Raw genomic sequence first — 25,385 nt, 5'->3', positions numbered from 1 at the left:
CAGTTTCCACATTGCCTGCGCACACAGTTCTTGGACTCCTTTGAATGGTTTTAACATCGCTGTTTCCCCTGTTAAAAAATGAGTTAATAAAACCTTTCACATGTGTTCATTTAAGAACAACAGTAACAGGCCGGCTGCAGTGGCTCATGCCTGTAATCCCAGCACTTTGGGAGGCCGAGGGAGGGTGGATCATGAGGTCAGGAGTTCCAGACCAGCCTGGCTAACATAGTGAAACCCCATCTCTGCTAAAAATACAAAAATTAGTTGGGCGTGGTGGTGTGTGCCTGTAATCCTAGCTACTCAGGAGGCTGAGGCAGGAGACTCGCTTGAACCCGGGAGGCAGAGGTTGCAGTGAGCCAAGATCGTGCCATTGTACTCCTGCCTGAGTGACAGAGCGAGACTCCGTTTCAGAAAAACAAACAAAAAACCAAAAAGGGAATCACTTTCTCCAAACCCTTTATTTTTCTTTTCTTTTTTTTCTTTTTTGAGACGGAGTTTGCTCTTGTTGCCCAGGCTGTAGTGCAGTGGTGCGATCTCGGCTCACTGCAACCCCCGCCTCCCAGGTTCAAGTGATTCTCCTGCCTCAGCCTCCCGAGTAGCTGGATTACAGGTGCGCGCCACCACACCCGGCTAATTTTTGTATTTTTAGCAGAGATGTGGCTTCACCATGTTGACCAGGATGGTCTCAGTCTCTTGACCTCGTGATCCACCTGCCTCAGCCTCCCAAAGTGCTGGGATTACAGGCATGAGCCACCACGCCCAGCCTCCAAACCCTTTATTTTTCTGAAGATACCAAGACCCAAAAAAGGGAAGTGTCAGGAATTCCTTTCCCTGCCCATCTTCTTTTCTGATTAATTCTTGGGCATTCTTCAGCCCTGACCCAAATGGCACTGCCCCTTCTCTGGGTCACCAATCTAGGCCACGGTCCACATGTGTTCACATTTCCGGGTTGGAGCTTTCCTTGGCGCTGCATGGAGCATGCTGTGAAGTTTGGTGGGTGGATCGACGTTCCTAGAGCAGCACGACATTCCTAAATTAGCCAGGCATGGTGCTGGGCGCCTGTTGTCCCATCTACTCGGGAGGCTGAGGCAGGAGAATGGCGTGAACCTGGGAGGCGGAGCTTGCAGTGAGCTGAGATCGTGCCACCGCACTCCAACCTGGGCGACAGAGCAAGACTCTGACTCAAAAAAAAAAAAAAAAAAAAAGAAAGAAAAAATTCAGGCTGGGCACAGTGGCTCACGCCTGTAATCCCAGCATTTTGGGAGGCCGAGGTGGGCGATCATGAGGTCAGGAGTTCGAGACCAGCCTGCCCAACACAGTGAAAGTCCGTCTCTACTAAAAATACAAAAATTAGCCGGGTGTGGTGGCACACACCTGTAGTCCCAGTTACTCAGGAGGCTGAGGCAGGAGAATCGCTAGAATCTGGGAGGCAGAGGTTGCAGTGAGCCAAGACCATGCCATTGTACTCCAACCTGGGTTACACAGTGAGACTCCGTCTCAAAAAACAAAGAAAAAAAACTAGAAAAGAAATTCAGTGAGTCAGCTGTTGCCTGTGAGTGGGACGAGGAAGACAGGGATGATGCTGACCGAGGAGAGGACTGCCCTGCAGAGATCTGGCCCTTAAAAATCTTCCTCTGGGAGCACCTGTGTGCTGTGCCTGTCCCCGTGTGGCCCATGCCTCTATCTGACCGACTGCATGGTGTTTTCAATGAGTTCCAGGACATTTGGCTTCCAGAGTGCATGGGAGGCACTTGGGCCTCAGGAGCAAAGCTGGCATCTGAGCATACTCGTGAGGGCCTGGCGCCCCCCGGCTCAGCAGCAGCGAAGCTGCCCCCTGCCCTCCCTGGGCACCCTGGAGCCTCAGCCGTGTCTCCGAAACCAGGGCAGAAGCGCCTTCCTGGTGAGGCTGTGGTGAGGATTGGAGGGGAGGCCTGCGGAGGGGGCCTGGCGGTGCCTGCTGGGATCCTTGTTGTCAGAGATGGTATTTGTCACCCCCGTCCGGCAGAGTCCTGGAGACTGGGGGAATGTCACCCCCGTCCAGCAGAGTCCTGGAGACTGGGGGAATGGTACATGCAGGGCTCGGCACCTCACCCTGCTCACTGCGAGGGCCTCAGGGATCCTGGCTGTGAGTGTCCTGGCATGAGGGCAGCCTCACTGAGGTGAGGCGGGGTATTTCCCATTTCCCACCTGCCTGGCCGTCTTCCCACTGGCCCTTGGAAGAGAGGGGTCATGAACTCCTGGCTGCCTGAGTTTCCTTCTTACTGGCAACTTTGTTTAGGAGTTGGGTTGGGCGTAGGGCCGCTATTGATGGGGGAGCCTCTGTGGTTTCCAGGGCGTCTGCATCCACGCCCTCCTAGGCCCACTCACAGCTGCAGTTGACTCACTGGATTTCTTCTTAAGTGACAAATGAAGCCAGAGGTTACCCGATGCAGGGCTGGTGCTCCGCCTAAAGTTGACCAGCCAGGCCTAGGAATGCCGCTCCCTGCTCCTAAAGCCCTCCAAGGCCGTTGCCTAGGGGAGGCAGCCTCATGTCCCAAGGGATGGGGCCCCCAGGGTCTGGGCCGTGTGGCCTCAAGACACAGCCCAGGGGAGCTGCCCTCACTCTGTCCTCTCCCGAGACTGCCACAACACCTCGCCCCTCTGTTATCCCATATGATCATGGATTTCATAGAAAATGTCCCACTGGGGGGCTGGATGCGGTGGTTCACGCCTGTAATACTAGCACTTTGGGAGGCCGAGGCAGGCGGATCATGAGGTCAGGAGATCAAGACCATCCTGGCTAACATGGTGAAACCCCGTCTCTACTAAAAATACAAAAAATTAGCCAGGCGTGGTGGCGAGTGCCTGTAGTCCTAGATACTCAGGAGGCTGAGGCAGGAGAATGGCGTGAACCTGGGAGGTGGAGCTTGCAGTGAGCTGAGATTGCACCACTGCACTCCAGCCTGGGAGACAGAGTGAGACTCCGTCTCAAAAAAAAAAAAAAAAAAGACCGGGCTCAGTGGCTCACGCCTGTAATCCCAGCACTTCGGGAGGCTGAGACGGGCGGATCACGAGGTCAGGAGATCCAGACCATCCTGGCTAACACCGTCTATACGAAAAATACAAAAAGTTAGCCGGGTGTGGTGGCGGGCGCCTGTAGTCCCAGCTACTCAGGAGGCTGAGGCAGAAGAATCCCTGGAACCTGGGAGGTGGAGCGTGCAGTGAGCCAAGATCATGCCACTGCACTCCAGCCTGGGCAACACAGTGAGACTCCGTCTCAAAAAAGAAAAAAAAATGTCCCATCGGGGTACTCATCACAGCCCTGTCTTCAGTGGTGACAATGCTAAGCTATTTACATGCCCAACACTGGGGTTAGTGGTATTTGCTGTGTGTGTGACACACCAGCATGGGTTAGTGGTATTCCTCCGTGATGTGACATCGATATGGGTCAGTGGTATTCGCTGTGTATACGAACACACTGGTATGGGACTTCGGGCCTGAGCACTAGTGACACTTTGAGCTGGATGAGTTGTGGGTTTGAGCTGATGAGCAGTGCCCCCACTGCTACCCACTAGGTGCCAGGAGCACACCCCCCATAAATGTCTCCAGACAGCTCCAGATATTTCCTGGGTATCCAAGTCGCCCTGGCTGAGAAGCACTGCATGAGACACAGTGTTAGGGTCTGGTGGGAGACTCACCGTGGTGCCAAGGTGGCCGCAGTCTGCTTGTGACGTGGGCGTGTATCTGAGTGTGAAGGAAGCTGGTTTTTGTGAGCTGCCTCCCGAGCTCGGAGGTGACAGTGGGCACTTTCCCCACAGAGACCCCTGAAGTTGTTCCTTGGAGAACAAAGTGGTGAGGGGCGGAGATTCCAGACCTTGAGGCAGAAGCTAGGGTCTGGTCCACTGTGCTGTGGCCTGGGCAGTGGCCCTGGGAGGTGCTGTGGCCTGTTTATTGGGGTGGGGTCTGTCTTGCGCTTTGTCTCTTATGGGTACAGACTCCCCTTCCTCCCCTGTGGAGCCGGCAGATGGCCCCGGAGCCAGATCCTGGCTCTTCCCTGTCCACATGCAGCTCAGTCATTTGCTCTTTGTCCTTTCCTATGAAATGCACAGCCACACCCAGCCAGGGTTTCTCCTGGGCTCCCCAGAGGGAGAGTGGGGTACAGCCTGCAACGGTGCAGGGTCCCCAGGCCTGTGTGAGCCCCCAGGTGGGGAGGTGGGTGAGGCGCCTGTCAGTGCTGCCTCCTGCCACCTCCTCTCTGCCTGGGCACAGGCTCTCTCCTCTGTTTGCTTTTTATTTCCTATGTATTCAGGAACCATGTGAAATTGCCAATGCTTGGTTTTGTCCTACAAAATGGCCATTTCATTTGGTTCAACCTGATATTGTGTCTACACACACACATGCACACACACACACACAGGCAAATACTTTTTAAAACAGGATTATTCTGTTCACAGTGTTCTGTAGAAATTTGTGTTCAGTCTTTTTAAGACAACTTACTATACTGATGCCACACAGATCTTTTTTTTTTTTTTTTTTTCCGAGACAGGTCTCACTCTCGCCCAGGCTGGAGTGCAGTGGTGTGATCTCCGCTCACTGCAGTCTCCACCCCCTGGGCGTAAGTGATCCTCCTGCCTCAGCCTCCCAAGTAGCTGGGCCCACAGGGCTTGCATCACCACACCTGGCTAATTTTGTATTTTCGTAGAGATGGGGTTTCACCATGTTGGCCAGACTGGTCATTCTTTTTGAGACAGAGTCTCCCTCTGTCACCCAGGCTGGAGTGCAGTGACGTGATCTCGGCTTACTGCAACCTGTGCCTCCCAGGTTCACGCCATTCTCCTGCCTCAGCCTCCCAAGTAGCTGGGACTACAGGCGTGCATGCACCACCATGCCCAGCTAAGTTTTGTATTTTTAGTAGAGACGGGGTTTCACCATGTTGGCCAGGATAGTCTCTATCTCTTGACCTTGTGATCCACCTGCCTCTGCCTCCCAAAGTGCTGGGATTACAGGCGTGAGCTATTGCGTCCAGCCGGAAGATTTAATTTTTTAATTGTCAAATCCATTCTCTCTCTTTATAAACATTTTACATTTTATGATAATAAAATAATTTGTGAGCCGAGGGCCCTGTTTCCCTGATGCCTCAGGTCTTCCTGGGGCGGCATGGGAGAGCTGAATTCAGGTGCGGGATTGGCCCCAGGGCACTGAGCGCCTGGGCGAGTATCTGGAATGAGGAAGACAAAGCTTGGCTCCGGCCAAGGAGAAAGAAACTCAGGATGCGCTGCTCAGGCCAGGACCTCGGCTCAGCCGCCGTTTCTGAAGCACAGGCCAGCTTCGTCGTCCTCCCGAGGGGTCCTGACCAGGGCTTCCCAGGAGCAGCCGCCCATTCTGTGTGTCCTCTTCCAGGTCGCCACTGGGACACGGTGAACCAGGAGTGAGTCGGAGCTGCCGCGCTGCCCAGGCATGGACTGTGAGGTCAGAGGCCAGATCCCCGGCGGGTGCCTTGTGGGGGGCGGGGTCGAGGGTTAAGGGCCTGCGTGTCCCCCACCACGCATCCCTGAGTGCTGAGGCTGAGCCCGCCTGGCTCTTACCACAGCTCAGCACAGATCAACCCGCCCAGCCCCTTCACTGTAGCAGGCGAGAGCCGGGAAGTCCTCCCTTTCCCTGTCCTGCGCCTTCCTCGCACTCCGCTTTTGGTGCAGCCCCTCCACACCTGGACTAGGGCTAACTGCAAGGGCGAGGGGGCTTTTGGTTTAAGACCATTTAACAGCCATAGGCTGTGGGTCCCAGCACTTTGGGAGGCCAAGGCAGGAGGATTCCTTGAGGCCAGGAGGTTGAGGCTACAGTGAGCTGTGATTGTGCCAGTGCACTGCAGCCCTGTCCAAACAAACAAACACAAAAGAGATTTAAGAATAAGAAAGTGGGCATTAGATAAGCACTTCATATACTTCTCTCAACTGTAAAAGCAAGACAACAATACTTATCTTGTCTAACCCATGCCATTGCTATGAGGAGCAAATAAATCAATAAAGGTCAAATAAAAGTGCCGTAAACTGTAAGGTGTTTCAAAAATTTTTTAACCCACTGGATTTAAATTTCCCTTCATAGCTGGGCGAGGTGGCTTAGGCACATAATCCCAGTGACTTGGGAGGCAGCAGCGGGAGGATTGCTTGAGGCCAGGAGTTTGATTGAGACAAACCTGGGCAACATAGTAAGACCCCGTCTTTATAAAGATAAAAGCGGTGGAGTTCTGGGAGGGGAGCCCGGAGCCCCCGCCTTCAGCAGGACGTTCCCTGGATGCTTCCTTGTCTCTCCTTCCCTTTAAATGGTCTAGGGAGAGAAAAATCACAGCACACGGATCAGGAGCCTCTCTCCACCCACTGCATCAGAGCCTCCTCCCGTCCCTCCTGCTGAATTCTGCAGCCTCTGGGCGCCCGGCACCGGGGCCTCACATTGTCCTGGCAGCCTCTGGGAAGGCATCTGCGAAGTCTAATGCCTTGGTGCTTAGTAACTGGCGGCCTGTGTCGCGGTTCCTGAGCATGGAGAGCACCCAGCACCCAGGAGGTTCTGAAGCTGCCCCTACTGGGGGTCCTTTCCAAAGGTGGGGATGGCGTGGATTTCAGCATGGTGGCTGGAGGGCTGAGGCAGTGGCTCGAGTTTGATGTTAGTTACATGAACAGAGGAGATTGCAGGAGCTCCCCCGGCCCTGATCCAGGCTTGTTGTCAGTGTCCAAAAGACCACTCTGGGTGCCACTGTCCCTTCCCACCTGCCACTGCTGTTCTGGCTTCGTGCTCTGGCGGCCTCCGCAGGTAGAACACCACCGTCACCTACGCAGCGCCCTGACTTGCCGGAGGAGGTGCCTGTCCTCCCGCCCGCCTCTCCCTGGCCCCCTCAGTGAGGGAGGGTGGACGTCGCCACTCCCCTTTCTTGCCTTCGGAGTGAGGAAGTGGAGGCAGCAGTGAGGCAGCCCGCCCAGGGCCACAGAGCTGGGGTCACAGCGAAACACTCCGAAACTTTCTTTTAAATTATAGGGTTCAGCCTTTTTTCCCATCAGAACTTTAATTCTGTGTGGATACTTCTATTTTTTATTTTTATTTTTTTTGAGATTGAGTCTCTGTGTCGCCCAGGCTGGAGTGCAGTGGTGTGATCTCGGCTCACTGCAAGCTTCGCCTCCCGGGTTCACCCCATTCTCCTGCCTCAGCCTCCCGAGTAGCTGGGACTACAGGCGCCCGCTACCATGCCCGGCTAATTTTTTGTATTTTAGTAAAGACGGGGTTTCACCGTGTTAGCCAGGATGGTCTCGATCTCCTGACCTCATGGTCTGCCCACCTCGGCCTCCCAAAGTGCTGGGATTGCAGGCATGAGCCACTGCACCTGGCTAATTTTTGTATTTTTAGTAGAGATGGGGTTTCACCATGTTGCCCAGGATGGTCTCAACCTCTTGACCTCATGATCCGCCCGCCTCCGCTTCCCAAAGTGCTGGGATTACAGGCATGAGCCACGGCGCCCGGCCAGCACCATCTTTTCCTTTCCACTGGAACTGATCTTATTATTTTTGCCTCCATTAGATCACTTTTGTAACATGTCTTGCAGGATTTACTGTCTTGATCATTTCTCTGAACATATTTTTTTCCTGTGATCTAAAAAGATAAAAAACTATCAGTTCTTTTACCAAAAGTGGATCTAGAGGCTGGGCATGGTGGCTCACGCCAGTAATCCCAGCACTTTGGGAGGCCAAGGTGGGCAGATTACCTGAGGTCAGGAGCTCCAGACCAGCCTGGCCAACATGGTGAAGCCCCATCTTTACTAAAAATACAAAAATATAGCCAGGCATGGTGGCATGTGCCTGTAACCCCAGCTACTTGAGAGGCTGAGGCAGGAGAATCCATTGAACCTGGGAGACAGAGATTGCAGTGAGCTGAGATCGCACCATTGTACTCCAGCCTGGGCAACAGAGTGAGACTCTGTCTCCAAAAACAAAGTGGATCTAGAAGATCAAAAAAGGGCATGGTTCCATATTGGCACAGCACAAGCTCTATTCTTGGAATTAAATGGCATCCATCTTCCGAGCCCACTCCTGTCCTGCGGGGCCGGCCCAGCCTGTCCCGGAGGCACTGGTCCAGACAGGAGCCTGTCCACACAGCTCTCCACCCAGCGGGCCCAGTGCTTGGCTTCGCGGTCACTTGCGGCACCTGGACCTCCTCTGGCAGGTGCCATTCTTTCCTCTCCCTCCCTGCCGCCTCGAGTCTTTATTTTCTGTGGGATCTTGAGTTTGATAACCTGACCTGCCGTGGTGGCAACGCTGCTCTGTGTCCAGATTCTGGATGCCAGTTTACCAAGTGCAGGTCAAAAAGAGGTCCTTGGGCAGCGGCTGCCTGCGTTAGCTTCTTGGGGCTGCTGTAGGCGGTTCCAAGCAGGAGAGTGGCTTTAAACAACAGACTCGGATCCCCTCCGGGTTCTAGAGGCCCAAAGGCTGGAATCCCGTGTTGCCTGGCTGCTTCCTTCTGGGGCGCTCTCCCAGCTCCTCTGTGTTCACATGGTGTCCTCTCTGTGTGCCTCTGCTTAAATCTCCCTCTCCTTTCTCTTACAAAGACCCCAGTCATTGGATTTAGGGCCCACCCTAATCCAATATGACCTCATCTTAACTTGATTACGTCTGTAAAAACCGTGTTTTCAAATAAGGTCACATTGACAGGTACCTGGGGTTAGGACTTGCGCGTTTCTTTTTGGGTGACACAGCTTAGCCCAGCACTGCCTTTGTCACCAGGACTGTTGCTTGAGGCAGGAATGAAGCACATCCTGTTTGTAAGCTGTCTCGTGCCATGCGGCTGCTCCGTACAAGAATTGTTAGGAATTGATGCAGTGGAATTTTGCATACAATTTTTCCTCTCTTCAGAAACAACTTTGGAGAAGTAAAGGCTGAATAGCAATACATAAGCACCTTATTTTATTTTATTTTAGATTCAGGGGCACATGTACATGTTTGTCACATGGGAATATTGTGCTCTGGTGGGGACTGGGCTTCCGGTATTGCACGGAGAGGGACTCTTTCCGTGCTCCCCCGCCCCCGCCTCCCTACCGTAAAGTGCCCGGTGCCTGCTCTCTCCATCTTCATGTCCATGGGCACCCATTGTTTAGCTCCCACTTATAAGTGAGAACAGTCAGTATTTGATTTTCTGTTTCTGAGTTAGTTCACTTAGGGTAATGGCCTCTAGCTCCATCCGTGTTGCTGCAAAGGACATGATTTTATTCTTTTTTATGGCTGCAGCAATACACAAGCTCCTTATTTTGTTTGTTTGTTTGTTTGTTTGTTTTTTGAGACGGAGTCTGGCTCTTGTCCCCCAGGCTAGAGTGCAACGGCGCGATCTCAGCTCATTGCAACCTCCACCTCCCGGGTTCAAGCGATTCTCCTGCCTCAGCCTTCCAAGTAGCTGGGACTACAGACGCCCACCACCATGCCCGGCTCATTTTTGTATTTTTAGTAGAGACGGGGTTTCATCATGTTGGCCAGGCTGGTCTCGAACTCCTGACTTCGTGATCCGCCCGCCTCAGCCTCCCAAAGTGCTGGGATTACAGGCGTGAGCCACCGCGCCCGGCCAAGCTCCTTATTTTAAGCATTTTTTTTTCTTTTTTGAGACAGGGTTTCACCTTGTCACCCAGGTTGGAGTGCAGTGGTGTGATCATGGCTCATTGCAGCCTCAAACTTCTGGGCTCAAGTGACCCTCCCGCCTCAGTCTCATGAGTAGCTGGGACTGCAGGTGCATGCCACCTTGGCTAATTTTTATTTTTTTGTAGAGATGGGGGTCTTGTTGCCAGGCTGGTCTCAAATTCCTGGGCTCAAGCGATCCTCCTGCCTCTGCCTCCCAGAGTGCCGGGATTACAGGCATCACCTAGCAAAGCATTAAAACAATTTGCTGCCAGGCGCAGTAGCTCACACCTGTAATCCCAGCACTTTGAGAGGCCAAAGGGGCGGGGGGGGGGGGCAGATCACAAGGTCAGGAGTTCAAGACCAGCTTGACCAACATGGTGAAACCTCGTCTCTACTAAAAATACAAAAATTAGCCGGGTGTGGTGGTGCATGCCTGTAACCCCAGCTACTCAGGAAGCTGAGGCAGGAGAATCATTTGAACCCAGGAGGTGGAGGTTAAAGTGAGCCGAGATCACACCACTGCACTCCAGCCTGGGTGACAGAGCGAGACTCCATCTCAAAACAAAAACAAAAACAAAAAAACAATTTGCCCTGTAAGAACTGTCCTCTAAAAGTTTTTGGTTTTTCTAATGAAAAATATTATGGACTTAGAGGATAGAAATAAATTTCTGCCTACACTTGCATCTTCCCTCTCGCCCTTCTCTGGCAGCCCGGGAGGTCTTCTTGTGTGAACCTGGGCAGATCTCAGCGTCCCCGCCCTTCTTTGTGGTTTGTTCTCTCTTCCACCTTAGGTCTTTCTCTGGTCTGGGCACACCCAGCTGCAGGGCTCACCTTTGCTTGTAAGAATACAGCCCCCAAACACAGTCAGTACCCCAAGAACAGTCCCTGCTGTCTCCCGCGACACAGACGCTGGCCGAGCTGCAGCTGCCAGTGCTGCCCAGGGAGCTGGAGAGCTGTCGGCCAAGAGCCCAGCCCCTCTGGGTAGAGCAGGAGCCAGCCCCACCACTCCCTGTGGGGTTCGGATTAAGGACACATCTACCCAAAGTAAATCAAGCTTGGCCAAAGGCAGGTGCCCAGCTGTGGTCACCACTCCGCAGTAGTTACTGAAAATCTTCCATCTGCCCAGTACCCTCCTGAGCCCGTGAAGGAGATGGGCGGAAAGAAAGAGGCTCCGCCTGTTGGAAACACAGCCAGGAAAGGTGGGCTTAGATTGCTGAAGCCTGCGGGGGAATTTGAAGAAAGCGTGCAAGCACACAATGGTGGATGAGGCCCGCATGACACTCGCTCGCCTCCCCGGAACAGCCGGTGGCCTTCTTACCCAGCGGGAAGCTCCCCAGCCACGTGTTTCAGGAGGTCCAGCAGATTCCTCTGCAGAGGAATCCCTTTCTGCAGAGTTGGGGTTCGCTCCCTGCCATCTACGGGTGGTGCTGCTTAAAGCCGGGGCTGCAGACCTTGCGCCTCTGCCTGTTGAGACCTCCTGCAGGGCCCTCCAGCCCACAGGGTGCCTCAGCTCTCTGGGACCTATGAGGCTCTTTGGGCCAGCTGCACCTGGAGCTCTTTGCAGGAGGGGCCTGGCTGAGGTCCCATCTTCCTGACTCCCCTTTCCCCTCAGGTCAGCAATGGTTCCGGCCTCAGGGATGAGTGCATCACAAACCTACTGGTGTTTGGCTTCCTCCAAAGCTGCTCTGACAACAGCTTCCGCAGAGAGCTGGATGCGCTGGGCCGCGAGCTGCCAGTGCTGGCTCCCCAGTGGGAGGGCTACGATGAGCTGCAGACTGACGGCAACCGCAGCAGCCACTCCCGCTTGGGAAGAATAGAGGCAGGTAGGCGGCCGGCCCCACCTCCTTCCCCAAAGCTGGGCTTTTCTGTCACCAGTAACATTCAGGGAGCCTCAGGGCTGGAAGGGACCCCCCCAGGCTCAGCCTCTGCCTCTGCAGTTTCAGCTGCCACGTACGTTGGTATCACTTAATCACTTGACTGACTGGTCTCTACTTGATTCCCTCCAGTGCTGCTGAACTCACTGCCTACCATTTTTGGGTAACTCTGTTAGAAAGTTCTTCCTTTCTGTTGAGCCAGAATCCCATGTACTGGTCTTGAGTCCCTTGTCTGGTGGTTTTATCCAATTTTCCAAATGCGATTCTGATACTAAGATTGCAGACCACTTGTCTGGATTATATAACCCAAGAGGTTCTCACACTTAGCTTTATATCGTTTCAAGGACCCGGAGCTTTAAATGCTGGTGCCTGCGTCTCACCTCCAGAGATTCTGATTGGTTGGTCTGGGCATTGCTGGGTCTGGGCAAAGCCCCCAGGTGGCACTACCGGTGCGGCCCCTGCCTCCCCAAGCAGGCCTGGCTGACTGTCCCATTGATTGAGGCCTACTGGTTTCACAGTGACTTTGGCACTGTCTATACCTGACATATTTCCTTTCATATACATTATGCCCCGTGATTACCTATACAAGAAGACAGAAGGATTTGGAACCTCATTTCCAGGTGAGGAAACCCAGGTCCAGCAAAGGGTAAATGACTAGCTCCAGATCACACAGCTCGTGGCCATGTCACCGCTGGGACGTGGGGCCAGGCCCCTTCTTGAGCTGGGGCTCAGCCGCCCTCCCACTGTAGGGCACTGCCTCTAGGTCACCATGGTTTCCAGACTGTTCACCTTTCCTGTTGCTGATCCCTGCGCTCTCCTCCAGCCTCCAGCTCCACTCCCCTTTGCCAAGGGGCTGCTTCTGCAGACAGGGGCTGTCCCAAGTGGAGGCTGGGGGCGTGTGGAGGCTCACCCACTTCCAGATCCGGCCCTGCGACGCTGGCTTTCAGTAGTGTGCACATTGGAATTACGCGAGAAACCTTTTCCAAATGCAGGCCTTGGGCCCTACTCCAGCTGCCTGCATCAGGCTGTTTTTAGGACGGGAGACTGCCCAGAGGATTCTGACACAGCTAGAATCCCTGCCCTGAAAGCCTGCAGGGATCCCCAGACCCTGGCCCAGGCCTTCCGAGCTCAAGGGTTGCGCTGCCCTCTGGTGGCTGTGCGGGGAGACCAACAGCTGACCCAGCCTTCTAGATCAGGTGCTTGAGGACGTGGCTGGAGTTCCCCACTAGACCGGGGTGGGGGTGGGGGTGGGGGTGGGGGGTGGGGGGAGGTGTCTGAGAACGTCTCTGCCTTCTAATCCAGCCAGCACATCTTCTGGCTGGCCCTGAACTGAGGAGAAACCCCAGACCCCCTTGGGATGGTCCAGGAAGGGCAGGAGTGGACGGGCACAGCTCTGCTGTCAGCACTGCTGTGGGGGCGACTGTAGCCCCAGTCTGCCCTGGTGTTTTTCTCTCGCTCTTCTCCACGCCGGCCTTTGCCTCTAGACTGAGAAACCGGGGTTGACTCAAGTGGCACCTGCGAAAGTGATCATGGCAGTTCACTTAGCCTGCAGGTGACAGGGACTGTGAATCTAGTCCCTGGCGAGCCTGGGAAGAGAGGCAAGGTAGAAGCTCTGGCTGCCGGGGTTTCTTTGGTGAGTCCGTTCACTCGGCTGGACACAGACGGATCAGGAAAGATTCCTGTTGCTACTCGGCTGGTGGCCAGAGGGAGAGAGGACGTGTCCGTAACTGAAGCAAGGTGGATAAGCTTCGGGAACGAGCGAGGCACAGATTCAGTGCTGGGGGAGCGATGAGGTGCTGGAGGAGCTGGGTGCTCTGCTCTGCAGGGAATCAGGAAAACTTTGGGGCTGCAGCTCCAGCTGAGCTGGGCCTTGGGAGTTGGGTACGTTTGGTTCTTTGGAAACTGGGAAGAGGGAATGGCCATCTTTTAAGCAAAAGCCCAGCGGCTATAAACACTACAGTGAGGCTGGGTGCAGTGGCTCACGCCTGTAATCCCAGCACTTTGGGAGGCCGAGGCAGGTGGATCATGAGGTCAGGAGTTCAAGACCACCCTGGCCAAGATGGTAAAACCCTGTCTCTACTAAAAAAAAAAACAAAAAACACAAAAATTAGCCAGGCGGGGTGGCGGGCGCCTGTAATCCCAGCTACTTGGGAGGCTGAGGTAGAGAATTGTTTGCACCCGGGAAGCAGAGGTTGCAGTGAGCTGAGATCGTACCACTGCACTCCAGCTTGGGGGACAGAGCGAGACTATGTCTCAAAAAAAAAAAAAAAAAAAAAAAGCTACAGTGAATACAGTGAATAGTTGAGTTTGCCTAGGAAGTGTGGAAGTTAAGTCAGACGTACTTTGAGGCTGGGTCATGACTTGTCACTTAAGCAGAGGTGAGCACTTGAGAGGTTTTGAAGAGAAATGATGTGACAGCCATACTGCATGTTCCACGGACAGACTCCAGGGAAGCCGTGAAACCCCCAGAGCACAGCTTCTAAGAACGTGCCCACTCCTTAGCACCTCACTTTCCTCCAACCCTGCCCTGCTCTGAGGTCTGTGCTATGAAGGTGGCCGAGTAGACTGGACGGCAGGGAGCGGGGCTGTCATCATCAGATGAGAGCTAAGGGGACCCCCACCAGGGTGGCGGCAGTGGCAGAGGGTAGGCAAAACACTTGTATTTGCAACATAAGGTGAGATTTGACAGCTGACTGAGGGTGGGAGCAGCAGCCAAAACCAAAAAAGCCAGAGGGAATTTGCAAGCACAGAAAAAATAGAAGATTTAATGAGAGAAATAACAATAGCTGGCATCTGTTGAACACTTACTGGGAGCTAGGTACAGGGCCCATTCATTCATTCATGCAATTAAAACTTTTTTTAAGAAACGGGGTCTTGCTCTGTTGCCCAGGCTGGAGTGCAGTGGTGTGATCACAGCTCACTGCAGCCTTGAACTCCTGGGCTCAAGGAGTCCTCCCACCTCAGCCTCCTGTGTATCTGGGATTATAGGTATGTGCAGTACACCTGGCTCCCTTTAAAAGTTTTTTGTAGAGGCAGGGCACAGTGGTTCACACCTGTAATCCCAGCACCTTGGGAGGCCAAAGCGGGAGGATCACAAGGTCGAGACCAGCCTGACCAGCCTGACCAACATGGTGAAACCCGTCTCTACTTAAAATACAAAAATTAGCCGGGTGTGGTGGTGGGTGCCTGTAATCCCAGCTACTCAGGAGGCTGAAGCATGAGACTTGCTTGAACCCAGGAGGCGGAGGTTGCAGTGAGCCGAGATCGTGCCACTGCACTCCAGCCTGGGTGACAGAGCAAGACTCCGTCTCAAAAAAAAAAAAAAGTTTCTTGTGGAGGCAGGGCCTTGCTCTGTTGCTGGTGCAATCACGGTTCACTGCATCGTCTAACTCCTGGCCTTAAGCAATCTTCTGTCCTCAGCCTCCCAAAGCACTGGGATTACAGGCGTGCACCACCACACCTGGTCCCTGCCATTGTTTATTGAGCACCTACTGAGTGCCATGTATTGTTTTAAGTGCTGGGTATTTGTCAGTGGACAAAACAGATTTAAAAAATCACAGCCCTTAGGGAGCTTGCCCTCTGGCAGGGGCGTCAGACAATAACACAGCAAGTGCTGAGGAAGAAACAGGTGGCAGGGAGTGTGGAGTGTGGCAGTTGAGCGTGGCCTTCGTGGAGCTGCGACAGTGGTACTCGGGCAGGGGCAGCACGGAGGCTGTGCGCCGGAGGAGGAGAACTGAGGGGGCAAGGAGGAGAGCTCTGGTTGGAAAGGCAGGGGAGATTCTCCACGGCCTTGCCAGTGCCAGTGACAGCTGGGGTTTTCCTGAGACGGGACTGCGAGGAATGGGGGCTCTCAGGCTGGAGAGGGCGAAGGTGGGTCTGGGACACCGACTGCCCACAGGGCCCCTTCCCCAACGGCTGCCCAGGCCAAGGCCAACCCTGTTGGGTTGTGTGGTGTGAGCCATGAAGCCGCTGCCAGGCTTGTACCTCAGGCGTGGTCGTTGACGCCCCAGCTTCACTGGCCCTGCCTGTGGGGACGTGGTGCCCGTGTGCAGGAGCCTGGGCCTCAGCCAAGGCCCCGAGCTCTGGCACTGCCCAGAACCCAGCTCAGCGCTGGTACCCAGCCCACCCACCGTGGCCCTGGTGGAGTGGAGCACGTGCCCAGTGGGGGCCGGCCTTGTCCCATTGTGGATCTGTCCTTTCCCGGGGCAGGGTGGTGTGGGAGAGGGTATCAGGGCCATTTTCTGAGTCTGCTGTGTCTCTGCTGCCCCTGCCTGAACACACAGATTCTGAAAGTCAAGAAGACATCATCCGGAACATTGCCAGGCACCTCGCCCAGGTCGGGGACAGCATGGACCGTAGCATCCCTCCGGGCCTGGTGAACGGCCTGGCCCTGCAGCTCAGGAACACCAGCCGGTCAGAGGAGGTGAGTAAGGGCCTGAGGACCACGTGGGCGGGCAAGTGAGCCAACGGGGCCTGTCCCCTGCCTCTCACCAGGCAGCCCACTGTCCTGTGAGGCCACTCAACTCGTGACTGTCAGGTCCGGAACTCTGACGAAGTAACTGGACATGGGCCATGGTTCATTGCCTTGCAGAAGAATTCAGCTGGTTGACATCGAGGAAACCTGAACCTTAAATCAGAGTAAAGAGTTTAGGGGTAAAAGCCTCTAAAAGATGAACGAAGCATGTTTGGCCAGCAGAAGAAACAGACGCTTCCTTCAGTTGTAGGGAGTTTAATAATGGTGCCAGTGAGAACTGTAAGCCCTGGGAGTGGTGCCTGCTGCTCTGCTGAGCTCCTTGGTTGGAACCCACAACTTTCTGAGCTCTACCATCTGCTTGGCACTGTCGGGGATACAAGATTGGCCCGGGGCACTGTGTCCCCAGAACACTTAGCGGAAAGAAGAACTACATCCTCCCAACTCCCAAATGCAGGCCTGTAGCAATAGGAGCTGAGAGGAGAGAAAGTTCCACTTTTTCGACTCTACCAGCTGAAAACACAGGCGTCCTCACCTCCTAGAAATCCAATCATGCTTCTGTTCAGCGGGGCCAGCCTGTGATGTCCCAGCAGCTGCCTAGAATGCAGGAGTGGCCAGCGCACTCCCATGTAACTCTGCATGTGCGCTGACGGCCTGAGGGTCCTTGCCAGCCTCATGGTCTGTGTCTAGTGTCCCCCAGGAACCCCCTTCCTCCCGTCCATTCAGCTAGGTCTGCACCAAGAAAATGGGCTTAAGGCGTCGCAGGTGGTCACTAGTTCTGGACTCGAAGTGCCTTGGGCGCAGGGATGACCCAGGCTTCTTGTATCCCATCACCGTCTAACAGTGGGCACGTGGGCTCACCACACATGCGTTTGCTTACCGAGCCCCCTGCAGGGAGTGATCACAGTCTTCCCTTTCCGTTGCCTCTCAGAACTCAACTGTTTCTCATTCTTTCCGCCCAGCAGCCCTGGATACTTAATAAATACTTCCCTTTGAAGTGCTTCTTTATACTGGGGACTGTCATTCCTTTGAGAGGGAAGAGTATTAGTGAACCAGGTTCTGTGTGCCCCTCTGTGCAGGACCGGAACAGGGACCTGGCCACTGCCCTGGAGCAGCTGCTGCAGGCCTACCCTACAGACATGGAGAAGGAGAAGACCATGCTGGTGCTGGCCCTGCTGCTGGCCAAGAAGGTGGCCAGTCACACACCGTCCTTGCTGCGTGATGTCTTTCACACAACGGTGAATTTTATTAACCAGAACCTACGCACCTACGTGAGGAGCTTAGCCAGAAATGTAAGAACCCTTGAGGTCAGCTCCTTCCCTGCCTGCCGCCCATGCCCTTTTCTCTGGAAGGTTGAGAAGCCCAGCGGGGCCCCTGCCTCTGATGCCAGCACAGGGGTTACAGGCTGTCCTGCTCGGGTTTGGTTTTGCTGTTGTGAGCAAGAAAGCTGTGTGTAGAAGGTGACAAAGAGCACCCAGAGTCCTTTCGAGCTTTAGCAGCTTACTATTGGAGACATGCTCCACTCAGAGGGGCAGCGAAGGCTCACGTCACACTCCTGGTGGGGTCCTCAAGGCACAAGCAGGTGCAGAGTTGAAGGAAGGGGCTGGAGGGCCCACAATGAGCTTTTCAGACCTCTCACCTTGTCATAAAAAATAAGTGTAATGTGGCCGGTGCAGTGGCTCATGCCTGGGATCCCAGCACTCTGGGAAGCCAAGGCAGGCGGATCACCCGAGGTCAGGAGTTCCAGACCAGCCTGGCCAACAGGGTGAAAGCCCGTCTCTACTAAAATACAAAAATTAGCCGGGCGTGGTGGCGCACACCTGTAGTCCCAGCTACTCAGGAGGCTGAGGCAGGAGAACTGCTTGAACCCTGGAGGCAGAGGTTGCAGTGAACCGAGATTGCACCACTACACTTTAGCCTGGGCGACAGAGCAAGACTCCATCTCAAAAAAAAAGGTGTAATGTGAACCAAAACGAGTAGTCAAAAAAGCGGGGGAACTGTCTAAAATCTTTTCCAGAGCACATCTGTCCCATAACCAGGTATTACAAGTCACAGTCTAAAGGCTGGGCATGGTGGCTTAAGCCTGTAATCCCAGTGATTTGGGAAGCAGAAGCAGCGGGATTGCTTGAGGCCAGGAGTTTGAGACAAAACTGAGCAACATGGCGAGACCCTGTCTCTAAAAAATTTATAAAAATAATTAGCTGAGGGCCAGGTGTGATGGCTCACGCCTGTAATCCCAGCACTTTGGGAGGCCAAGGCAGGCGGATCATGAAGTCAGGAGTTCAAGACCAGCCTGGCCAAGATGGTGAAACCCCGTTTCTACTAAAAATACAAAAAAAAATTAGCTGGGTGCGGTGGCGGATGCCTGTAATCCCAGCTACTCAGGAGGCTGAGGCAGCAGAATCGCTTGAACCCTGGCGGCAGAGGTTGCAGTGAGCCGAGATCGCGCCAGTGCACTCCAGCCTGGGTGATGGGGTAAGACTGTCTCAAAAAAAAAAATTAGCTGAGCATGGTGGCGTACGCCTGTAGTTCATGCTGTCATGGAGGTTGAGGCAGCTCCTCAGGAGGCTGAGGCAGAAGGATCTCTTTGCTTGAGCCCAGGAGTTCAAGGCTGCAGTGAGCTATGACTGTGCCACTGTACTCCAGCCTGAACAAAAACAAGACCGGTCTCTAAAAACATACAGTGCTCACAATGCTGCCCAAGAAGGGCCAGTTTTTGGAGCTGCCCCCATGTAGCAAAATCTGGTGCTTGTGTTTCATAGACCCCAATGGAAATTAAGTGGATGTGTCTTATTTGTAAATTTAAAAATATTAGCAAATGTTTGGGATTTTTTTTTTTTGAGACGGAGTTTTGTTCTTGTTGCCCAGGTTGGTTGGAGTGCAATGGCACGATCTTGGCTCACCGCAACCTCTGCCTCCCGGGTTCAAGCGATTCTCCTGCCTCAGCCCCCCGAGAAGCTGGGATTACAGGCGCCCGCCACCACACCCAGCTAATTTTTTGTATTTTTTAGTAGAGATGAGGTTTCTCCATGTTAGTCAGGCTGGTCTCGAACTCCCAACCTCAGGTGATCTGCCCACCTCGGCCTCCCAAAGTGCTGGGATTACAGGCGTGAGCCACTGCGCGTGGCCTAATGTTTGGGATTTTATGACATGTCAGAAGCATACTTCAGGCTTTGGTTTTTATGTAAAATAGCATCTAATCCTCTACTGAGAACTCATAAGAAAACATTCTTTATATGCTGTGGTCTTCAGTTATACAGGCATTTTAAAAACAGGAGAATGAATATAAATCTTAAATCAGGCATTAAACCCAGCTGAATTGTTGGAAGGAGATAAGCCTGAGACCATTCCTGGACAGCTTTTACCAACACCCATGTAAAGGGGGAATGGGTGGGCAAGACGTGTGCAGCAGTCTGTATGGACAGCTTACCAGAGACTGATGGCTGAGGCAGAATCGTGATTCCTCTGACCCAGCAGGGGCCTCCTGACACCGTCAGTGCCTTGGAGATGTGAATACCCACCTCAGCACCTGAATAGCATGTTTTTGCAGTTGCCCCCATGTAGCAAAAAGTAGGATGCATGGATAGGACTTTAGGGCTCTGGAGAATGTGTTTTTGCATAAACCCCAGCTTTGCTCTAGTGTGGCACAGGGCTCTGGAGCCTGCTTTGTAAATGAGCCTAGCTGATTCTGGCTTTTTCTCCTTTCTTGCTCTAGGGGATGGACTGAACGGACAGTTCCAAAAGTGTGACTGGCTAAAGCTCGATGTGGTCACAGCTGTGTAGCTGCTTCCAGTGTAGATGGAGCCCTGGCATGTCAACAGCGTTCCTAGAGAAGACGGGCTGGAAGATAGCTGTGATTTCTATTTTAAAGACAATGTTTTAAGCTTATAACCCGTTTTAAAATATCTACATTAATATACTTGAATGAAAATGTCCATTTACACGTATTTGAATGGCCTTCATATCATCCACACATGAATCTGCACATTTGTAAATCTACACATGGTGCCTTTATTTCCGCTGTGCAGGTTCCCACTTGAAAATTAAATTGAAAAGTAGGTTTCAGGGAAGTAGAAACAAAATACACTTTTTTTGGTAAAAAAAATTACTGTTTATTAAAGTACAACCATAGGGGATGGTCTTACAGCAGGCAGTATACTGTTTGAGGAAAGCAAGAATCGGAGAAGGAACATACCCCTTACAAATGAAAAATTCCACTCAAAATAGGGACTATCTTAATACTAAGGAACCAACAATCTTCCTGTTTAAAAACCAAATGGCACAGAGATTCTGAACTAAAATGCTGCACTCAAACAATGGGAAGTCCGGTCCCAGTACACAGGGGCTTGACTTTTTCAACTTCGTCTCCTTTGTTGGAGTCAAAAAGAACCACTTGTGGTTCTAAAAGGTGTGAAGGTGATTTAAGGGCCCAGGTCAGCCACTGTTTACAAAATCAGGTAACTAACTGCATGCACTTTTTCTCTTTCCATGACATCAAGACTTTGCTAAAGACATTAAGCCACGGGTGCCAGAAGCTACTGCGATGCCCCGGGAGTTAGCCCCCTGGTAATAGCTGTAAACTTCCAATTTCTAGCCATACGCTCAGCTCATCCATGCCTCAGAAGTGCATCTGGAGAGAACAGGTTTCTACGCATAAAAGATGAAAGAGTGGTTGGACTTTTTAAAAATTCAGCAAAGTGGTTCCCTCTCTTAGGGACAGTAAACCAAGTCACTTAGGTAGAACCAAAATAAATAAGGAAAAGCTTAGCTTTAGAAACAGTGCAACACTGGTCTGCTGTTCCAGTGGTAAGCTATGTTCTAGGGATCAGTTTAAAAGCACGACAGTGGATGCTGGGTCCGTATCACACACATTGCTGTGAACGGGTAACACCTGTGACCACAACATGAGGCTACTGGAGATGCATAAGCGTAAGGGCACTGACGGACTCATGATTTCTTCTTACCAGACACTTTCCTGTTCCTTAAGAGTTTAAAATCATCAGAAAAGAAAAACAAACTATATTGTTCAGCATGGAATACATACCACGCTAGGGCTGGCTCAATCAAAAGTGGGCAGAAGGTTACAAATACTAAAAAGAAGTGCTGCCGTGCAGTGTGGCGGCCACCGTTTGGAAATAAATCTTCCTAACACTACAACTTTTCATGTTTTGGAGTGGACTTTTAAAAAAGTTTTCCAACCACAATGGAAACAGGTTGAACCACACTGCGCCTACACATCCATCCATGCGTCAGCCATTATAATCAGATTCTCACTGGGGGAGACATTTTCTTCCCAAAGGGGCTATATGCAGTCATCACCCAGAACTAATGGAAAAGTGTTCTAAAGCAGCAAGTGACTCTGGACTATCTCTTATACCCTGACTCTTCCACAGCATCTTCACCTTCTTCTGTTTCACTTGAATTCCTACAGTAGGCCACCATTTTATAACAGGTCTTAGTGTAAATTCTTCCAGACCAAGTCTGAGATACTGTCTTGGTTGTAAAGCAAGACCATCACCCCTTCTCCCAAAGCCAACATTATAAAAAGATTCCATTGTCTCAAACACAAATGTTCCGTCTTGAGCACTTCCCAGCCGTGGTGACTCGGGCAGATCCTGGCAGTTGGTGGATTTTGCCCTGTGACACAATCCTTGTGGATATGATTCAAAGGTGACTGTAATTCAGAGAATGTGTTTTCCTCTTTTAAAAATATTTGAATGAAGTGATGGAAATTCCTTTGTTAAACATCAAAAGCTTTCTCCTTGAAAAGATGCTTGGTGTATCTCAAAGTCACGTGGGACATTTGGTGCATTCAGAAGGTCAAATCATTCCTGACCTCTCCTCTTAGGACCCAGCATTAACTGCTGCGATACTCAAGGCTTCCTTAAAGGATCACAGCACTGGCGCCTAGTTTTATTGTCCAACAACTTTATTAGTTGTGCTGGCTGAGAATTGGAATATAGAGTCCTTTGAATGTTACGATCTTGTTTTCAGAACCTGGAGTCAAACCAATTAAGTATGGACTTAACAAAGAGTCCTTTGAATGTTACGATCTTGTTTTCAGAACCTGCAGTCAAACCAATTAAGTATGGACTTAACAAAGACACTTGATGATGTGAAATGATACCGCCTAAGTCACGGGCATAGAGTTACCATGTGGATACCATTGATTGATTATCTTCAAATCCCATGTGTTCTCTCTAGCACGTTGCTTCTGACAGAATAACTCACAGATTTGAAGTTTGTTCCTTTCCCCTGATGAAGAGTAGACTGGCCAAAAGGTAGATGACAAGAGGGAAGAGGAGCCAGAATGACCCACAGTGATCAGTTCAGCAGAGCAGAGCGGCAGTGCAGAGGCTCATGGAACTCACACGGAAAAAGGAAACACATGCTGCTTAAAATGCACATGTTAACTTAATTATCCAAGTTACCATTCAATTCTGGTATTTTTGAGATGAGAGCATTTGAGCCAACACTAAATTGACCTTACTTAAGGAATGAGTTAGGTAGGAAGAGGCACTTTTAATCTGGAGGAAGAAATAAATGGAAGACTGTAACAGGAAAAATACAGGTCTAGGAAAAAAATAATTTTTTTCCTTTGATGCTGGCCAAGGACCCCTCTACATAATACAGTTCTCCTGCTGGAAAGCATCAGGGACAAACAGAGTTATTCCAAACTCTGCAACAGGGAAGACTGTACTTTGACCTTCTTTTCCTGGGGAAAGAGAACAACTAGTAATCTTAAAATGTCAAAACTTTTCTTCTAAATAGTACATTCATTAACCAGTTTCTTCTGGTGGTGCAAAGAACACTCACCACAGTGAGCAATACCACTATTCAATTTCCCCTTTGGAGAGGTGACAGCGGAGTAGAATCACCTGGAGCCAGCTGCTAGTCTTTAACTGATGACAAGTCCTTGCAAATACCCCTGAGAACAATTTCACTCTGAGCTCACAGGGAAGCAGCAGTCTGGTGTGGGCTCCTGTGGTGTAAACATCAAATGTGGAAGACCTGATGGTGTTAGTGTGGGGGATGCTGGGCTGAAATTCAACAGCCTTGCAAAAAGAAAGGGAAGATGGGATGTGTTAATATTTTAGTGGCATGCACTTTCCAACTCTCCATGGAGCTCTCTTTATATATATATGAGGTAATTGAATGTCACTATTCTGTACCATAGAATAGGTATCATCTAGCCAAGGTTATAATTACCATGATGTGCTGTGGAACGTAGTAGGAGGCTTTTCACTGGGAAGATCCTCCAGGAGCTGACGTATTTGTGGCCATACCTGGTCAACCCTCCTAAGTCCCCAACCTCTTTGTCTGTCCAGAGGCCAAGCAATGCTTCCAGGTATTCCCCACACTTCACTCCACAGCCCTACCCTTATGATGGCATACGCAGGGGAGAAGGGACGAACTTGAACAAACAGAAAGACCAAGAAATGCATCGTCATGCCGTCTTCACCCCCCTCATTTAGCACTTTGTGATAATTGATGGGACAGATTGCCTAACCTTGTTTACAAGCAAAAATATTTAATCAAGAAAGCTAATGAAAGCTCATCGGCAATGACTGTGAATTCTGTAACCACAAAGCATCTCACTCAATGTCTACAGGGAAAACGGCTACATAATTGGAAGCTGAGACCAGTCCTGGACCTAACCCTCGCTCTTGTTTTTTTGTAGTAGAACATGCTTAATATTTAAGTGAGCCTATATGGTGCCTTTGTACAAATTAAAAAAATACTTCCCTTCTCCCAGACCCCACAGCATGGTGAGCAGAGCACAGGCTGCACGACGGAATTTGTCCCCAGTCAGTCCTTATGCAGTAAACAACTGGCGCAACTGTTTGCAGGGGACCTGCCAATACTGCTTTGCAGGGCCAGGAAAAGGATAAAAACCGGCAAAATCATTGCCTTGTCTCTCCTATGCTTGAGGACATTAGAAAAACTAACTAACTCTGGGCCGGGCACGGTGGCTCACGCCTGTAATCCCAGCACTTTGGGAGGCCCAGGCAGGTGGATCACGAGGTCAGGAGATCGAGACCATCCTGGCTAACATAGTAGAAACCCCGTCTCTACTAAAAATACAAAAAAATCAGCCGGGCGTGGTGGCGGGCACCTGAGTCCCAGCTACTCGGGAGGCTGAGGCAGAATGGCATGAACCCGGGAGGCAGAGCTTGCAGTAAGCTGAGATCGTGCCACTGCACTCCAGCCTGGGTGACAGAGCGAGGCTCTGTCTCAAAAAAAAAAAAAAAAAAAAAAAGAAAAGAAAAAGAAAAACTAACAAACTCTGATTAGGTTCTTCATTCTGTAATATGGGAATAAAAGGAATACAAACAGCTATTAGAACTGTGAAGGTGAAATAAGGTATGTGAGAGCACTAGAATCATCTCTGGCATGTTGTAAATGCTCAACTAGTATTTGCTAAAATTGTAATTATCGACATGAATTTTTTTTTTAGGAAAAATTATACACCCTAAACTCAAATGGATGTCATAATTGAGAGATTATCACTAAGGGCAGGTCTTGATGCACCAGAGAAGAGGAAACATTATTCTGGTATCCAGTATGTCGCTGAGATGTTAAACGAGATAATGCTTGTGTGGGAATTTGGGCAGAAGCTCTAAGTCGTGTCTGTTAGCAATCAGATAGCCTACAAGGCCGTCTTGATGGATATGATCACCACCTCAAATTCTTGGAAAGATAAGTTTGTGTGGAAAGATGTAAGAAATTAAGAGAAAGGGAAAAAACTCCTTAGCTACAAAACATTTTATTTCTATAAAACATCTCTTAAAATAATTCAAACACTGAAATGTCCACATCTCATACCTTTCAGGAGAAAGGCAAGGAGACTACTTGCCTTACTTTCATATTATTGAGGGACTCAGCGCAAAGCCTGAGGAAATGAACAGTAGCTGTGACTCAAAGCCATGTCTCGAGGTTCACGGCTCACTCCCCCAGGACAAGCCTAGTTAGGTAGTGGCTGCATCTGGTATCCCTGGGACAGAAATGCAGGTGGGAAGGGGTATCAAGAATGCCTCGAGGGGGAGATGGGTGAACCAGAAGGTCAACAGTTGCATTTCTTGATCTAGAATGTTCTCTAGAAGGGAATGATGATCATGAGAGTCCTCTTAAGGCACACTGTAGGTACTGACTGATTTCTGTGGGCCCAGAATTGTCACTTTAATACAGAGAGGATAAACTGGCATTATTTTTTCCCCCAATAAATCATTACCTTCAACAGAGCAGTTGAGATGAAGTCTAAGGACTAACAAGAACTTTTCTATAAACAAGTTGGATTTATTCTGAATCTTTCCTTCACCTTAGACTTAGAGGGTATAAGTTGGAGGCGGAAGGAATGGCCTCCTACTATCAGCTCCTCCCCCCAAAAGGAGGGGAAGCTTAATAGTTTTTTAAATG

General features: G+C 51.2%; 1 protein-coding gene across 3 annotated transcripts in view; it reads left to right on the top strand.

The window, feature by feature from the left end:
• Window positions 1-21,125, top strand: part of BID (BH3 interacting domain death agonist) — a 38,757-nt gene extending 17,632 nt beyond the window's left edge. Inside the window, exons 2-6 of one of the 3 annotated variants that reach the window (XM_054469448.2) lie at window positions 5,380-5,448; window positions 11,236-11,446; window positions 15,781-15,920; window positions 17,048-17,260; window positions 19,684-21,125. In XM_054469448.2, coding sequence (XP_054325423.2) covers window positions 5,437-5,448; window positions 11,236-11,446; window positions 15,781-15,920; window positions 17,048-17,260; window positions 19,684-19,695 — 588 coding nt within the window. In that variant the 5' untranslated portion in view covers window positions 5,380-5,436 and the 3' untranslated portion in view covers window positions 19,696-21,125. Of the gene's footprint in view, window positions 1-5,379; window positions 5,449-11,235; window positions 11,447-15,780; window positions 15,921-17,047; window positions 17,261-19,683 lie in introns of those variants that run through there. The other 2 variants (XM_063663416.1, XM_054469449.2) reach the window with 2 other exon arrangements.
• The last annotated feature ends 4,260 nt before the right edge of the window (window positions 21,126-25,385 follow it).

The sequence above is a fragment of the Pongo pygmaeus genome, chromosome 23 (assembly GCF_028885625.2).
Source record: "Pongo pygmaeus isolate AG05252 chromosome 23, NHGRI_mPonPyg2-v2.0_pri, whole genome shotgun sequence".
In the NCBI taxonomy this organism is placed as follows: domain Eukaryota; kingdom Metazoa; phylum Chordata; class Mammalia; order Primates; family Hominidae; genus Pongo; species Pongo pygmaeus.
This window is presented reverse-complemented; position numbering and strand designations above follow the sequence as displayed.